Source organism: Crocodylus siamensis, chromosome 8, assembly GCF_052110815.1.
Source record: "Crocodylus siamensis isolate JL-2025a chromosome 8, ASM5211081v1, whole genome shotgun sequence".
NCBI classification, from domain to species: Eukaryota; Metazoa; Chordata; order Crocodylia; family Crocodylidae; genus Crocodylus; species Crocodylus siamensis.
The window spans coordinates 3,427,771-3,445,668 of NC_143402.1; the positions used below are offsets into that span (position 1 = coordinate 3,427,771).

General features: G+C 48.8%; 2 protein-coding genes across 3 annotated transcripts in view; one reads left to right on the plus strand and one right to left on the minus strand.

The window, feature by feature from the left end:
• Positions 1-613: 613 nt before the first annotated feature.
• On the minus strand, positions 614-6,919 carry MMGT1 (membrane magnesium transporter 1). The gene is made up of 4 exons (XM_090060470.1): positions 6,761-6,919; positions 4,585-4,637; positions 3,645-3,748; positions 614-2,863 (listed from the first exon to the last, which is right to left on the minus strand). The coding sequence occupies exons 1-4, from the start codon at positions 6,840-6,842 to the stop codon at positions 2,701-2,703; spliced, it is 402 nt and encodes a 133-aa protein (XP_089916596.1). The 5' UTR covers positions 6,843-6,919; the 3' UTR covers positions 614-2,700.
• Positions 6,920-6,961: 42 nt separating this feature from the next.
• SLC9A6 (solute carrier family 9 member A6) overlaps positions 6,962-17,898 on the plus strand; it is a 39,437-nt gene continuing 28,500 nt past the window's right edge. For both annotated transcript variants that reach the window (XR_016443881.1, XM_090060469.1), the window contains exon 1: positions 6,962-7,331. Coding sequence is in view for 1 of the 2 variants with exons in the window: in XM_090060469.1 (XP_089916595.1) it covers positions 7,067-7,331 (265 nt within the window). In the remaining variant the exon portion in view is untranslated. The remainder of the gene's footprint in view (positions 7,332-17,898) is intronic.

Genomic DNA, 17,898 nt, shown 5'->3' on the forward strand with positions numbered 1-17,898 from the left:
CTCTGGCACTTGCCGCAGGTTGGGAGCTCAACAGTGGAAAGCATACACGAACCAGCAAGGCTGAAGCGTGACCCCGCCTCCTTCACAGCCCTCATGCTCACAATTGCCTGAGTGTTTTTTTTGCCCATTGTACATAGAGAGCGATGAGCGTGGGGTCCTGCTGCTCAATTCCAGCCTGAGCTGGCATCTTCTCCAGTGCAGCGAAGCTGTGGCAGGATCCCTTCCCCCCCTGCAAGACGCTGCAAGCAGGAGCTTGCACCTTGCTGGGACTGTTCTTCATTAAGGACAGGAGCAATTTACATGCTAACCCATGTTGCTAATGGTAAATAACCGCATAACCATTTGGACAGTCGCAGAGCTCTGAAGTCTGCAGTCAACCTAAAGGGCAGGCCCAAGACTTATCGCACATAGAAGCTGGCTTCACTGCTGCAACACTCCTGTCACTGTGATGCTTTCTTTGACTCCCACAGCCACCCAGGCGTGGCCAGTGCCCCAGGGCAGAGACGGGGCAGGGGCATGAGGACAAATGCCTGTATTGAAATGGGTCAGGCATCCGACCTGGTGGCAACGTGGTGCAGGAGAGGTACAAGAGAAACGACTCCCAGCAGCTCCATCAGGGTAGCAGTTCTTTATTGGATATTTGCAAGATAAGAAAAAAAGGTTATTTATACAGCTTGGTGAGACAATAGTTGCTGAAGAGCAAGGCTACTCCTTGTGCAATTAACTGGCCAGAGGCAGCTGCTGTGGCATAGCAGGCTCCTGAGCCACAGCACAAGATGGGAACAGCTTGCTTGGAGTACAACTCCAGGCTTCATGCAGGACTGTCTGCACTGGGTGGCTCTGTGCAGCCTGAGGGGCTCCCTAGATGTTAGTGAGCAAGTAGCCTTGCTCTCAAAGGCCTTTTGCAAATGGTAGGCTGCCAAATGAAATTAAAAGGCCTGCCACAGTGAGTGGTGCCCTGCCTGTGCCCACTTGCCCCTCCTTTCCTTAAGTCAGAGCTCCTCCACAGCTAGCCGGGGCATGCTGCCCACTGGGAATGCACAGCCATCTCCACTGTGGCTCCAGGGCTAAAGCGGCTATGCTTGACAAGAGAAATGAGCTGAACATGGGCTGCAGTTGAACTGGGCATCTGAGATGTGCCACTGTCCTTGGGTCATCTGCAATCCCCATGGTGCGAAATAACTTGTGGAGAAGCTGCTGCTGCAGGGGCCCCTTCTGAACGTCTAACTGAACCCAAGGACCTGGCTGTGAGAAACAGCCTCTCAGCTAGCCCTAGAGCAGTCATCTATCCCTGCTCTCAGCACTGTTCTTGGGAGGGGAACACTAACTGTGGGCATTCTGCTTGCCCTGGGGGCTTCCCAAGCAGTTGGGTCTTGACCCTCCTGCGTGGCCGGTGGGCTAGAACGGACAGGGAATGGTTTTGCCTAAACATCCACCTAGTAAAAAGGCTGAGTGCCTGTGGGAGGGTGCAGTGGCATCACAGCAGCCTGGATTCTAGTTGGACCTCTACAGTGCCTCCATGCAGTCTCAGGCATGCCACAGGCACAGAAGAGTGGTTTTCAGTTAGCCTCACCATGCAGGCCTGGGTCAAACATAAGGGCAGCTGCAGCCCTCTGAGAACACTGACCCTCCCAACAAGGTCGTTGTGAAATCACCAAATGGCTCCAAAGGAAAACAAAATGTTCTTACTTCAGTGAAAGGTTCAGCAGGCAAGGCTGGGACAGTCACACTGGGACACAGCTGCCCTTGCTATGCTAACCCCAGCAGGGACCTGGCCCAGGAACACGCTTTTGGCTTGCTAACAGGGATGCTCATCTCCACGCCCTACTTGCATCCGTACCAAGATGACTCTGGAGCTTGCATGGCGGTATTTTAAGGTACTGAAACATTACTCAGCCATTTGGTAAATGTTCCTGCATATACAAGCAAAGAGAACAATACAAATACAGCAGATAAACAGGGTGAACACGTTAGATCATCCCAACAGAAATGAATGCCTCCCTCACACAAGTACAGATGCCTCTGGGGTATGCTCAGCAAGACTGTCTACATCTGACAACAGAGAAGGGTAACAAGAAAAGAACCCGAGAATGGGAAGTTAGAAAACATTACGGCTGCCACTTTTCAGCACTGCAAGAAAACAAAAAACAAAGACAAGCATCATTTCATCTCCCAAACTTGCATCCAAAGGTGCATCTCAGCTTTCCAAGGAGCAGGAGGTCACCCACATTCTCTCCCCTTTTTCAAGCTCCATTAACAATGCAGTGCACCATATCTCTGAAGGAGTTCTGCCAACCATAGTGCAAGCAAACCACAAAAACGAATAGCATTAGAACGTTCCCTCTCATCAAGGTGAATTAATTGCTATAGAAACTCATTTGCTGTTTGCTAAAGGTAAGATTGGTTTTAACTGAGAAATCAAATTTAACATTGTTTAATGTATGAAAGTTTGAAGAGGTGTTTCACAGCATAATTGTAGCAATAACTTACACTGCATTGCCAATTCACAATTCAGTCATTTTTGTTAACCGTGTACAAAGAAGGTCCTTAGTTATATATATTTATATATATACACATATATTTTATAAAGTCTGGAAGATCAATATAAATACTGCTCCAGAAATTAAAAAAAGTGTTTACATCCCCAACTCCAATATTACAGCTTAGCGTCCTGTTCTAGGATTAGAATCTGTAAAAATGTTAACGGCGCAGAGGTTCAAGTTTTCGAAACTTCAGCGATGAGCTGGATGATAAAGCATCTTGGTTTGAAGAAGAATTCACTGTGTCTGGGGACTGGAACAACACTCTACCACGATGATTAAATACATAAAAGGACGGATGGTTCCTTAATGTGTCAAATGTCCTTTAAAAATAAATTTGAAATATTAAATTAACATTTGCTTTAGAAAGGTCATTTTATAACAATTGCCTGAAAATCCCCAGGGTTTTCTTACACTGCAGTGCTTATATTTTTCTCCCTTATTGCTTACTTATTACACAGCTTTCCTATGGCAGCAGCTGAGAAGCTAGAGGGACAAGATTAACACCACTTGACATAGGAACAAGCTACATAGCTACAGCTTCTGTCTTTACTGTTTGCTCTGTACAAGTCTGCCAACTACCATGTTCAGTTACCCAATTCCTCTCCTTTGGATCATACCTTAGCTAAACTCTATACTCATGCCTTTGTACTGATTGCCTTCTATGTGCACAGATTTCTGACTGCATCACAGCATGGGGCTCCTGGGTAGTGCTGTGGTGCATGGTTTCACCCAAGTCTGGTGTTACCCAGACAGCTGTAGCTCCAGAATGCAGGCCTCCTCCAACTTACCCTCCACCTCAAACTCCCTCAAGTGCTGAGACAGTGGGAAAAGAATGTTTTCTAAGATCTGCCTATTCCCTTCACTGCTCCATCCACCTGACACAGAGGGTTGGGGGAAAGAAGAGAAAGTGTGTCCCAGTCATTTGTCTTGCCTCACCATATCTGGCACGCCAGACACTGTAACTGTGGGGGACAGGCAGCTACTGGTACCGCTACAGTAAACATCTACGGAGGTGTCGGGCAGAGGAAAACCAGCTTGATGTGGCTGCCTCAGGGAGTGTGCTGTGAAATGTGCAGGCACCAAGCATGTGAACCAACTTACTTATTTTTTAGCTCTGAAGTGGCATCCATGTCTCTAAATTCTCCTGCAATATGTACTATTCCATAGCAGGTGACTGCGAAGGCCAGCAGTGTCTGAAGAACTATCTGCAACAGAAAAGCCATCCCATGCGTGAGACACTACAGCCTGCACACCCTTGCTCTTCATTCGTGCAAAGTTCTATTTAGAGGTAAGCAACCAACCTCATCCCCACTGCAGAGAGAGCAGGAACTGAGGCACAAAGACATTTAAATAACTCTCCCAGGACAGCACTGCTATGTGTTGGCAGAGCTTGGTCTGTACCCTACACACTAGTTTGATCCATGCGGTGGGGTTCTTGGGGAAGATGCTGTATTCCTCTGAGCACTGTTCTGTGTGCTTGCAAATGCAAGTTAGTGGCTGCATGCTTTCTCCAGGGATTGCAATGGGACACTACTACTTTCTCTCCTCCCCCTGCTTTCTTGACTGTTCATTTTTTTTCATGTCACCAATATTAAGAAATAAGAAAACTAATGCCCTGAAGCGGATTGTGCCCGGGCGAGGCCAGCCCAGAAGAGTATTGATCAAGGTGATGATGTCAGCTGGCCAAGCCAGAGGGAGGCGGGCATTTGTGCTGCAGAGAGCAGGACTGAAGAGGAGGACATTCCACAGCTTTAACTCTAAGGCCTGGAATTACTGGGTGAGGTGCTCCAGTCACTGTGGTAGCAAAGGGGAGGAAAGTCCAGCTTGGGGGTCTGTCTCTGTCTGACTGGCACCCTTTGCAAGCACTGTAACACCTTCCTGGAAGCTGGGGCTGGCAGTGAGATGTCTGTCTGCAGATAAGAATCCAGAGGAATGTGCAGTTAAAATCCCATTAAAAAGACAGAAACACAGGAGAGAAAGCTAGGACCAAACTGTGTGGTTACTCTTAACCCTTTCACCCTGCTGAAGCCATCCAACTTACGTCTATTGGCAACGTTTCATCTTCCTTTTCTGTTAACCTCATGTAGGAGCGATCTACAAAACAGAGGCATTGGTACATTAGTAATGTTTAAGGGACATTCTTCATGGCAGAACTATCTGTAACAGCCAGTTCACGTAAACTCCAGGACTCCTTGTTATGCCCTAGAATAAGGAGTTCATGCATGTCTGCTGTACCTAGCTTTGTTCCCACATCCTCTGCTTCAGATAGCATCTCTGACCTGCCTCAACAAACAATTTCACTTTTTCCTTCCTGCAAGAGAGAACCATGCAGAACAAGTGGCCACAGAGCAATCTCTATGAAGACTGGCTATTGCCAAGTGAACCGTCAGCCGGCCAGCACCACCCATACTTTCCTTCTCCCATTATACAAAAGCTGTTTCAGCAGGAGAGTGAGCTGTACTATCTGACTGCGTTGGATATAATGTTCCCCATCACACTTGTCCACGCGACTCATGAGTGCTGGTAATCCGAAGTGCCTGGTTTTGTACTGTGCACTTGCAGCCCAGGGGCTCCCCACCAGTGCAGGCCACAGCCCCCTTGGGGGTGAAAGAGCCTTTCAAGGGGCCATGTAACGCTGGCACTGTCTCCTTTGGCAGCAGGTGAAGTCTAGTGAGTTTCCTATCTATTTTAATGCCCTTGGCGTTCTGCATAAACATTTACGTGGAAAAATGTGGCAGGTGCTTTGCAGGACTCCATGCAAATGGACTGCTTAGGGCCCCTGCCCCATGTTCAAATGAAAGCCAGATAGAAACCAACTCTAGAGTTGTTGCACATTGTCAAGCACTACATTTGTAGCTGCTCAACTCTTTCTATAACTGGACGGACGTTTTTATAGTGTGATAATGACTTTGCATCTGTGGCTGCTCTAAATTGATTGCACAATTCACCAGTCAATTGTGTAATACATGTAGCAGGAGCCTTTAGAGTGATGCGTGGGCTCCAGTTCTAGCAGAAAAGCTGCCCAGGAACTCTTTGCAAAAACTATACACCCTCGACCACTGCGTTCTTCATCTCCTCAGATGGGAACCCCCCCTGGATGAGCCTTGAGGCACCCTGGGAACACCCTGGGACACCCTGGCTCTTGGTTTCAACTCATGTTTTGATTGCAGAAGAAAACTAGAGCAATCTCTTCTCTTGCAAAAGGGAAAGAAAGGCCCCAGCAGGGCAGAGTATTGAAACCTATGGGTTCCTAGGGGGAACCTCTGGGTCGGTGCTGGTGGGAGGCTTGACAGGACTTGTCAGTTTAAAGCACACACAAAAAAATTCTTTGTCACCCAGCCTCTCACCCAAGGGTGGAGCGCATTGCCACCAGATGTGGCGGATGTTGACAGCTTCATCAGATTCAAAAAGGGATGGGACATAATCTTGGAGAAAAGGTAAACCCAATGCTATTGAGCGGGGGAGGGAGGGACACGGCCTCTGAATCAGAGTCATAAAAAGTGAGGGTTGAAGGGAGCTCAGCAGGTCCCATCTAGTCCAACTCCTGCTCCAAGCAGGACCAGCCCCAACTACATCATCCCGGTCAAGGCTTGGTCTAGCCGGGTCTTCAAAAGGATGGAGACTCTACCACATCTCCAGGGAGCCTGGTCCACTCAGTACTTACTAATGAGAAAGTTTTTCCTAATATCCAACCTCAACGTCCCTTGCTGCAGCTTGAGCCCGTTGCTCCTTGTCCTGTCATCTGCCCCCACTGAGACCAGCCCAGCTCCATCTTCTTTGCAACCCCCTGCAGGGAGCTGAAGGCTGCTCTTCAAACCCCCTCAGTCTCCTCTTCCCCAGACTCAGTCAGCCCAATCCCCTCACCCGCTCCTCACCATCATGTCCCCAAGCCCCCCCACAACCACTTGCCCTCGGCTGGACTCTCCCCACCTTGTCCACACGCTTCCCGGGGCCCAAAGCTTCCCACATGCCAGAGGCTGCGAGCAGGGGGAAGCCCAGACCCCCCAAATGACAGCCTCTTCGCTGGGCTGGACGCCCCCCCCCCTTTCCCCCGGTCTGGACACCCCCCTCCTTTAGTCTGCACCGCCCCCCCGTAGTCTTGGACACCCCCCTCCCCCCCAATCTGGACACCCCCTCCGCGGGCCGAGTTCCGGGCCTGCTCCCAGGGGTTTCGGCGGTCCCCGCGTCACGTCACGCGGTGGGGGGGAGTGACTCACGCTGCGCGGCGGAGAAGGCGGCGTGGGCCAAGGCGAAGAGCCCGACGCCCACCAGCCCCTTCCACAGCGAGGCGGCCGCCATCTTGCCCTGCCTCCCTCCCCGCGGCCGCCTCCCACCGCCAGGGGCGCCCGGTCCAGCGGCGGCGCGCGGCGATGACTGACGGACCGGAAGGGGCGGTGCCTCCCCCGCATGCGCAGTGGGCGCGCCGGGCGGGGCAGGGCTGTTGTAGCGGGGCTTGTCATGGCGGCGGCCTGGTCCTGCGCGAGCGGCTCCTGAGAGGGCTGGCTCGGGGCTCGGGGCGGGTCATGGCGCCGCGCGGCGGAGCGGGGCCCCGGGCCCTGCTGCTGGTGCTGCTGGCGCTGGCGGGTGAGGCGGCCGCGGCGGCGGCGGCGGCCGCGGCGCTGGAGGAGGAGATCGTGTCGGAGCGGGCGGCCGAGCAGAGCCACCGGCAGGACAGTGCCAACCTCGTCATCTTCATCTTGCTGCTCACCCTCACCATCCTCACCATCTGGCTCTTCAAACACCGCCGCGCGCGCTTCCTGCACGAGACCGGCCTGGCCATGATCTACGGTGAGGGCGGCCCCGGCTCTCGCACGCACCCGCCCGCCCGGGCCTCTCCGCGGGGGGCCCGGCCCAGGGTCTTCAGGCCGCTCGCAGGGGACCCGGCTCGCTCGGATGCCCTGGCTCTCGGAGCACCTACGTGGGACTTTGCTTCTCGATGAGCCCTGCGGGCCCGCAGCCTCCGCCTGGCACCCCCCTTGCTCACCATGGCTCTCTGCACGAGCCTGGGTCCTCATTTAAAAACCTCCCCCCCCCCCCCCCAACTCTCCAAACGAGTGTGGGTCCTAGTTAAAGACCTTCCCCGTGAATAACTCTCTAAACAACTGTGGGTCCTGATTTAAAGACCTTTCCCTCTAGATAACTCTCCAAACAAGTGTGGGTCCTAGTTAAAGACCTTCCCCTGCCCTGGATAACTCTCCAAATGAGCATGGGTCCTAGTTAAAGACCTTCCCCCCTGAATAACTCTTTAAACAACTGGGGGGTCCTGATTTAAAGACCTTGCTCCCCCCTCCCCCCCAGTTCTCCAAACGAGCATGGGTCCAAGTTAAAGACCTTCCCCCCCCCCCGATAACTCTTCAAACAAGTGTGGGTCCTAGTTAAAGACTTCCCCCCCAGCCCAGATAACTCGGCGAGCAGGATGTGCCTGCCGTGACCGTCTTCACGGAGTGCCTCGAGTGAATCGAGCGTCCATGGGTTAGCGAGGTGAATGCAAACTCAGGTTTCGTACCTGCCCTGCTTTCTGCAGAGCTCCTGGATTCACCTCTTCCTCGGGCATGTGGGGATGTCTGGGCCACAGTCGGAGGTGTGACCGCAGCTGGTGCTGACGTACCCGAGCTGGTATTCAGCTAGGCCGTGTACTGGTTATGGTGTTGCTGCCCCAGCGGAGTCACCAGCTAAGAGACTAAGTGTTTACCCAGGCTCTTGGGAGGGTGTGTCACTTCTGTGGCGTCTAAAAAGCAGCCTTGCCAGTTCAATTTCTTGTGCATTTGGGGATTTTCCATTCTGTACTTGCATCTTCAACTTCAGCTTCCTCATTGTTCCAAGATGCTTTTTCTCCTGAACGGGTAGCAGCTGAGCTCTTGCTCATGTTCCTGGTCTGAGAGGATTGGGCTGCAGATGTGGTCACCCATGACATAAACTTCCCTTCCTGGATTCAGGGATTTTCCTGACATCAGCCAGAACATGTAGGCAGCTTATAAAAGGATTCCCTAAATTGCCATGCAGCCTCTCTGCCAGTTTCCCCCCTAAGGATAATGTGAGTGATCCTCTTGGTATACCAGGTAATATTTATACTACATGTCAAAGATTTAGGAATTGCACTCAGGACTTGTGCACACCCTGGGATATTTTGTGCCAGTTTGGTTTCACTGCATTGCAGTAAATAGGGGCTGGCATTAATGCAGCGCATTGAAAGTGGGGTCTGACTATCCATAAGGTTGAATCATAGAAAAGTAGGGCTGCAAAGGCCCTCAGGAGTTCATTTAGCCCCACCCCCTCCTCAAGGTAGGCACCTCCTTGGCTACACCATCCCAGCCTAGTGCTTAGTTAATCTCCTGTTACAGTTTTTTAAGGATGGACATTCCACCACCTCTCCGAGTAGCCTTTTTCAACCTGAGCACTTGGAGGCACTTGCAAAACATCTAAGGAAGTTGAGAGCTCAGATCACGTGACTTGAAGGTTGGGGTGAGGTTGGTTCCTTCAGAGGAATTTTTGCTCAAATGTCCCTTAGATATTTTTGGAAATTCCACCTCAACCCCCCTGCATCTGAATTTGAGCTGGTGATACTGCCCTGTTAAGAGCGCTTGTCATTGGGGTCCTAATCCCACTTCTGACTTCTTCTCTGGTAGTCGCTGAGTAGAAATCACAGAGTAAATCATTATTCAGGGTGTAGAGTACTTGCCTAGCAGTGACTCTGTGGAGGTAAATACCCTTTTTTAGGCTTTTGTTGAGTAGCTGGGTGGGTTCCAGAATGTGTAATAATGTACAAGGAAGTACAATGCAATCTAACATGTTCTCTTGATTCATGTTAAGAATTTTTCATTTGTCACTCAGAACCATCTGTTTCTAGTTCATAACTGATTAGGATTTTGGTCCATGGTATCTTCCAAGTATCGACTGTATTTGGGAGCTGTAGCAGGGAGGGTTTGGGTATGGGCAGTGGGCGCTGGAGTTAGCTGAGTAATTTAAATGGTGACACTTCTTGTCCAAATTCATTCAGTTTTTATGTTAATCAGAGCTAACCTAGCAAACTTCACCCTCACACTTCATTCTTTACTCATGTATCTGGTATTTGTTCAACTTCCCTGTGTTTGTGTTTGAATGTGGTGATGATATGAGATACAGTGGCTTGTTGGCAAGCAGCCAGAATTGCTGGTGACACTTCTCAACTGTTTACTTCTGATTGTTCACAGAAAAAGCACTGGCTTGAAAGTTCCTGTCATCCATCCTTTCGGCAAGCCCAGGAAGTCGCAGGGGCAGACGCCTGTCTGTTTGTGTCCTGCCCACCTGTTGCACAGAGGCTTGTGAGCCAGGATTCCTTGTATGACTATAAGCAAAATGGGGATCTTATTCCTATAGGAGCTAATGAAAATGCTCAATGAGCTGTCTAAGGAAGGTGCCCAGAGTGAGGTGCAGGTGCTCTGGAAAAAGAAGCTGAGCATTGTGATGCTGAGCAGGGAGATGGGCAGATAGGCAGTCTCATTGGGCAGTACTTAGTAGCACTGAAGGACCGATTTAGATCAGTGTTGTAGCTTTGTATTGCCTGGAGCTACAGCAGCACTGACGTGATTGAACCCAACACAAGGGGATACTGCTTTCACCTTCTCCTGGGTTACCTGACACAGTCTGTAACTTGACCAAACCAGACCTGAGTGGGTTAAGAGTGTGGATGGAGTGAGTTAATCAAGCTGGAGGGAGCAGTTGGGCTAGGCTTATCCTTGTCTAGACAAGGCCTTATTGAGTACATTTTAGGAGTCTTCATTATCAAGTGCTATGTAGCCAACATAGAAGGTCTCTTTTTTATATTTTTCTATTCAATTGTTAATTCTAATTGGTGGTGCCTGACGATGTGCTTATGGCTGAGCTATTCAAGCTGGCAGCTGCAGAAATGTAGATTTCTACAAAAGCAAACAGAAAATGCCTCCTAAAGTTATATGTTTTGGGTTCTACAGAGTGCAGAAGTTTGTTTCCATCTGTGGGCATAAAGTAATGGTCATTGGGCAAGAATTAGCATAACACTAGTGATTGTGCATTACGCATGTGCCTCTGTGCTTTGAACAGAGAGGATCAAAGTCTGTTACAGCCCTTGTACGAACAGAGCCTTGGTTTTCTAACAAAGTTACCTTGGTAGAAGTTACTGATTTTTGTACTTAACAGTTGGTACAATTGCTCTTTATGGAACGTGGTGTACCTGCTGAGTCCAATGTGTGACTGACAGTCGCACCCACAGATAGGGCACACCCATGCACTAGCTGCGCTCTGAATCCAAGCAACAGATTCTTTCCTTCTCTGATGCCGGTTCCCAAAAACATGACCCAGTCTGCCTTGCAGTGCCTTGCTCCATCTGCAGGCTGACTGCCAGCCACAGTGGCATTCTGCACTCCTTTCCCAATCCGCCACAGAGATTCCAAAGGATGCGAAGTCATCTTTGCAAGCATCCTGAAATCTGTGCAGCTATCTGCTTCTCTTTCCAGACCTTTCATGAGCTTCAGAGTACAGCACATTCTTTGGGATCCTGTGATCCTGTATTTGCTTGATGTGACCAAGCCACCTGAGTCTTTTCTTACTTATCAACGTTCCCATGAGTGACATAGCAGCACAATTTAACACTTCCATGTTTGTCACCCTGTCTTGCCTTCTTATTCAAAGAATTTTGCATAGTCATCTGATATGAAAGCTGCATATGTTTGACATAGATTGTCCACGTTTCTGAGCCATATAGAAGGGTGAATACAACATGTCTCATAAATAGATTTTCACTTCAGTTGACAGTTTGTTATTGTTCCAGGCTCTGTTTCACAAAAGACCAAAGTTCCTACCTGCTTTGATTCTACCAGTGAGCTCGGCATCAAGATCTACATTGCTGGTAACAGTAGAGCCAAAGTAGAAAAATTGGTCAACAGCATCCAGACAGGTGCCATCTAGGATGATATCAGGAATGAGTTCTGAAGAGCCTTGGTGCATGATAACAGTCTTCTTCAAGCTTTTTGCTAGCCCAAAGATTTTGCATGAGTCAGACCTTAGTAATGAGATGTAGGGCATCAACAGTGTGAGTCACAAGGGCTGCATCATTTGCAAACGACAGGTCCCTTGCAGTGATCTCCTTTACCTTTGTCTTAGCTCTGAACCTTGCAATGTTAAACAGTCCTCCATCATTTTCGAGCGGGTGCCTAATCTCGGCACTAGACATCATGGAATGTGTGTTGAAGGAGGAACGCAAAGTAAATGTTAAACAATGTGGGAACCAGTACACAGCCCTGCTTCACTCCGATGTTGGTGTTGAACAAGTCAGGCTCTTGGTTTTCATACTTTACAGTTGCCTTCATGCCATCACATGAGAATTTCACAAGGTTTAGCAGTATAGGTGGACAAGCAAGCTTTTTTAGAACCGTGTAAAGGCCTGACTGACTGACCGTGTCAATGGCTTTTGTTACATCTATAAAAGCCGTGTACTGTGGGATACACTTCTCTCTGCACTTTTCCTGCTGTCGTCTTACAACGAAGGACCATATCTATGGTGGACCTTTCTGAGTGAAAACCACATTGTCTCTCAGGATAGATTCTTTCAGCTAATGTTTGAAGTCTAGGTAAAAGAACACGCCTTAAAATTTTTCCTGTGATGTTGAGAAGACAGGCCAGCAGGAGAGATTATGCTAAGGGGCAACCAACTCGGGTTCATTACTGGCAGGTCCTGTCAGACCACCCTGGTGGCCTTCTATGACCAGGTCACCAAATCCTTAGATGCAGAGGTGGCAGTGGACATAGTCTTCCTGGACTTTCGGAAGGCCTTTGACACTGTCGCTTACGCCGTTCTCTTAAAAACCTGGGGGACTGTGGTGTCGACACCTACACAGTCAAATGGGTTGCCAACTGGCTGGAGGGCCACACCCAGAGAGTGGTGGTGGTGGATGGTCATTTTTGACTTGGAGGGATGTGGGTAGTGGGGTCCCCCAGGGCTCGGTCTTTGGGCCCGCACTGTTCAACATCTTCATCAGTGACTTGGACAAGGGGGTAAAAAGCATCCTGTTCAAATTTGCTGATGACACTAAGATGTGGGGGGATGTGGGCATGCTAGAAGGGAGGAATAGGCTGCAATCAGACCTAGACGGGTTACAGGGGCGGGTGAATGAGAACAGGATGGGATTCAACACTGAAAAGTGTAAGGTGCTGCACCTGGGGAGGAAGGACCAGCACCATACCTACAGGCTGGAGAACTCCCTTCTCATTAGTGCAGAGGCAGAAAAGGATCTTGGAGTCATCATTGATGCCAAGATGAACGTGGGCCAGCAGTGTGGGGACGCTGTCAGGAAGGCCAACTGTACCTTGTCATGCATCCAGATGCATCTCAAGCAGGTCCAAGGAGGTGATCCTCCCCCTCTATGCGGCATTGATCAGGCTGCAGCTGGAGTACTGCGTCCAGTTGTGGGCGCCGCACTTCAGGAGGCATGTGGACAACATGGAGAGGGTTCAGAGGAGGCCACTCACATGGTCAGGGGCAGTGTGGCAGGCCCTACAAGGAGAGGCTATGGGACCTGAACCTGTTCAGCCCCCACAAGAGAAGGCTGAGGGGGGATCTAGTGGCCTGTTACAAACTAGTCAGAGGGGACCAGCAGGTACTGGGGAAGTCCCTGTTCCCCTGAGCACTACCAGGAGTAACAGTCACAGGCTAGCAGAGGGTAAATTCAGATTAGACATCAGGAGGCACGACTTCACTGTCAGGGCAGCTAGGATCTGAAACCAACTTCCAAGCAAAGTGGTGCTGGCTCCTACCCTGGGGGTCTTTAAGAGCAGGCTAGACAATCACCTTGCTGTGTTTGTTTGACCCCAGTACTCTTTCCTGCCATGGCAGGGGGTCGGACTTGATGATCTGCTCAGGTCCCTTCTGACCCTACTAACTATGGAACTATGAAGATATACCTTTGTGGTTATTACAGTCACTTCTCTCTCCTTTCTTTTTATAGAGTTGGATGAAACGAGCATCCTTGAAATTTTGCGGAACAGTTTATTCCTTCCAACAGAGTAGCAGTACCTCACATAATCTTTGTAGTGAGTCTTTGCTTGCACGTTTCTAATTTTCAACAAGTAAACAGTCAGATCCTGAAGTTTTGTTATTGGGAATCTTTTTGATTCTTTTAGTGTAGGTTTGGCATCTTGCCAAGTCATGGATCTCAGGTGTCTCCATAACGTTCTTCTGACGTTACCAGCAAAGAAGGTGTTGGTAACTGATAAGCCTTGACCGGCACAGAGCTCAAGAACTCTCTGACCATTGTTCATACACCCAATGCTGTGCCTACCCAGAATCCCAGCCAGATCTCAGCACTGGACCTAAGTCTTGCATTGAAGTCTCCGAGTACTAGGATAGATTCCTTCCATGCAATCCTGCTGATTTGTTCTTTCAGCTGTTGCTAGAAGCTGTCCTCATCACTAGCCTGCATACGCTGATGAGGTTGATGAATTCCTTCTGTAGCCTAACTCAAAGTGGCATGGTACATATGGACACTGCAGTCAGAACTTCACACAATGACATCAGTTCATTTCTGATGGCAAAACTTATACTATGCTCTCTCCTTACTCCTTTAGGTGTGCCATGCCAGTAAATGGTGTAGTCCTGCTCCTTTATGAAGCCTGTATCTGAGAGCCGAGTTTTCAGAAGAGCTGCAATATCAATTCTGAAATGTGCGGTGTCATTACTCAGCACAGCTGTTTTCCTCAGATCTGAATCCAGATCAGTGTCATATCCAGGGGTCAAAGTCTGCATATTGCAGCAAGCAGTTCTGTTTATAAAATCCATTGAGCCAGGATGTAAGTAGTGAGGCAAGGCTTCTTTGACCCACCTTTTCTAGGGTCACCCTCATGTAAGGCAAGCAGGCCATCCCTAAACAGGCCTTTTTGGAAATCTTTGTAGCTGCCTCAGGGCCCTTATACCGAGCATCCTTGGATGCTTGCAACCATCTTGCCAAGACCTTCAGCCCATGCGCCTAGGCAGAGTTTTGGAGAAGTGGAGGCTGCCTTAGGCCTGTCACCCCCTCTTTAGACCACTGAGCCAAAATCCAAAGGCCAGAACAAGTCTAGTGACAAAGAGGTTGTAGCTTCTGCCAGAGAGCAACCTGAACAGAGCTGCTAACTGTCTGTTGCTTCAGCGTGAGCACTTTTTCTGTTGGAGTGAAGTCCCTTAGCCTTTCTTCAACCAAGAAGCATCCACAAGGCAGTGGAGGACACAGTTTAATGTCATCCCCAGAACGTGTCTTTTGCTGCTGACCTAAATTATATCAGGCTTCAAAAGGGGCAGGTAAGTAGCCATCTGGGATAGTCATATGCAGCAGGCAGCTGTCATAGCACCTCACCAGCCTCTGAGGTCAGCTTTGGGAAACATTACCTTGAATTAAGCTGTGCAGAAAGGACCATCTGCTGGTGTAACTTAGACGGGTAACTTATCCCTGATTTTTCCTGATTCAGTTTTACACCTGATTCAGTTCTACACTATTCAAATGAGTTATGCAACAAACAGTCCCACACTAGTGTGTCTGCTCCATTTCTGTGCCAGTTTCAAGATTACTTTCACTGGTGTAAATGTGGTGTTTGTCTAGGCTGGAAGCCTGCAGTTCAGTCCCGATAGTTTCAGTCAAAATGGTGGCTGTTGCACCAGTCCTCTGTTACATTGATTTCTTATGCTGCTTGCGGCTCCGCTTCTCTGCTCAGATTGCTGTTTAACTTGCTTTGTTCTTGCTCCTCTGAGTCAGCAGCTCCCCCACATCAAATTCCAAGCCAGGTAGCTCCCACTAGAAGGGTGCTGGCACAGCATGTTCAGACTTTTATTTTTATAACTTTTACCGAACTGACGTAGTAAATCCTGTCAGAGTTTGGCATCGCTGAAACAGTTCACCAGAACTGCTTCATCTCCAGGCCACCTGTCTCTGCACAAGCTCTTACACTGTTTTTTTAAAAGACAAGTTGAAATGGTGTATTTATGTGACCTGTGAAGTAATACAGTAAACCTATTGCCTGGATTTTACCTCTGTCTCCAAAATTAATTGTCACCTCTCTCCAGATAAGGATTAACTCCAGACCCCTCAAACCAGTGTTTCTCGTAGATGCAAGATTTATAACTGGAGGGTTGTTTAGAGCTCTACGGTCAGTGCAGTGTGGATCATGTGTTACATCCATCTTCAGTGTGATATGGTGGCATAGCTAGAAAAGCAACAGCATTATTCTTCCTATTTCTTAATAAGTGACTGAATGACAGCTCTGCCATGAAAACTTCTTCCCCACAGTTCAGGCCTTGGGCACTTTGCTGAGTTGTGCATGAGGACAAGGGGGAGAGGTTCATACATATGATGATTCAGGCTGTAATAAGGGGTCAGAAAAGTCACTTAATAGGATGAAAGGCTTGAGAAATGGCAGGTAAAAAAGCAGAAGTATAACACAAGCTCTCTTTAGGCCTGAGCAAACATTTTGGATTATTCAGAGCTTTTCCTTTCCTTCTTTATTAATGGGATATTACCAGAGAAGATGTTAGGCACAGTATTGAAAAGTGCAACAGGTCTTAGGGAAGTTTAAGAATACAGAACTTAAAGGCACCTCTGAATGTTGAAATGCTTGGGGGTCGTGTACAGTTATATGGGAAAAGCTGACTGCAAAGTGTGCCGAATGGAGCCTCCAAGCAAGGTGACTAGATCCAATAAAGCAGTGCTTTGAGCCCAGTATTAAAAGGTGAAGATAGGATTGCTTTGAAATTCCTCATAGCAGTGTTCTTTGGTGCTCTTTTCTATGAAGAATCTTATTTCAAGGCTCTAGGTCTCCATAAATGATCAGCGACTGAACTTCTGCAGCTCTAGTAAGGTGACCGAGGGGAGGCAGAGGTTATTGTTTTATAGAAGGTGATTTAAACTGGACTTTCAGTGTAGTTTTTAATGCTGATGGCTGTCTGCACTAGGCAGCTGCAGATAGCATTTTTAAGATTGTCTTTACTCCCACGGACAAGCTGAAGTTCCCTGTATTCTGTGAAGGGTAGCTAAATGATTAGTTTTTTCCAGACAAAAGGAAGCCAGGTATTTTTGATGCTGGGTGGTGAATGTGCTCCACTGCCCCTCACATTGAGCACTGAAGTAAAGATACATAAAACACCTATTTGTTATGCATCTTTGCCTTCCAGACCTCCTTAATTTCAGTGTCATAGGAAGTACTGGACAAGTAAGTAACTGGTTACTTTGGTGTCCTGTATTGGTGACCTATCCCAGCCACATCAGATGTGCTTTTCCTAGTTACAGATCAGTGTGGGGATCAGTCTTTTTGGCAAGTGCACCACAGATTAGCCTTGAAGCCTCCCCATGTGCCACTCTGATCCCCTGCTCAATCTGCTGCTCTCTTCTGCTCCCAGCCTACTCTGCTTTCTGTTTCTTGCCTTCTGCTCCCTGCCCTGTTTGCCACTGTGCTTCCTGCCCCATCCCTGATCTGTCTCGTGCCACAAACCAGGGCTGGCTGTGCTGTGGGTTGGCCACTCTTGTTCTCGTCTATGGCTTCTAATTAAAAGTCTCCTGTTGCAGAAGCTGGTTGTACACCAGAGGCCTGATTTTGCTCATCTTGGGTCTCTGGCATTTTTGGGGGTGGTGCAGTTCCCACGGTGAGAATGTGAGAATAAAGCCTAAAAAAATTGTGAGCACTGTTGGCTGTGGGTAAAATGCAGTGCTCTGGCTTAGATCCTACATAGCTGTAGGGAAGAGCTGGCACATTCTCGAGGTGAAGCACAGGCATGCCCAGCCAGGAACCACGAAGAAGACTTCACTGTCACTCCCACCACCCAGCTACTACATTAGTGTAGGTGCTAGAGCAAAGGCTGCAGCGCCTTCTCATTGCTTACATGAGTCTATGAGCATGGGATTGAGGTATTGGCAGCAGGAAATCTGCATGAATCAGCAATTCTTCCATAGCTCAGTCCTGTCACAGCCTCCTTTTTTGGCTGGTTTAAAGCAGGGGCATGCCTGCATAGGTGTTCTCTGCCCTGACTTCCCATGCAGCCCCAATTCACCCTGAGTCTTTACCTGGCCAAGTGCCCAGCTGGTGCATTTCACTTTCCTGGTAGAATATTTCCTCTTTCAAAAGGGAGATCAGCACCAAAACATGGAAGCTTTCACTGTATGTGTTGAAAGGACTCTGGTTTTTCTCTCTGGCCATAGCTCTGTATCAGCTTGCCTGCATTCTGCTCTTGTGAAATGACTGTTCAGCTACAATCAGGCATTGGCAAAAGTATTTAGGGCGCAGTTCAGTTCCTGTGGCACCTTGCCAGCGACAGTAAAGAATGTTGAAAGACCATATCGATGTAATAATCAACCCACATAAGTGCTGGGAGGTTAATTGGAAA

Coding starts and splice junctions, on each gene's coding strand:
- MMGT1 (XM_090060470.1), bottom strand. CDS start 6,842: ATGGCGGCCGCCTCGCTGTGGAAGGGGCTGGTGGGCGTCGGGCTCTTC. Junction 4,638..6,760: donor CGCCTTCTCCGCCGCGCAGC/GTGAGTCACTCC, acceptor TCTGTTTTGTAG/ATCGCTCCTACATGAGGTTA. Junction 3,749..4,584: donor ATGAAACGTTGCCAATAGAC/GTAAGTTGGATG, acceptor TTTCTGTTGCAG/ATAGTTCTTCAGACACTGCT.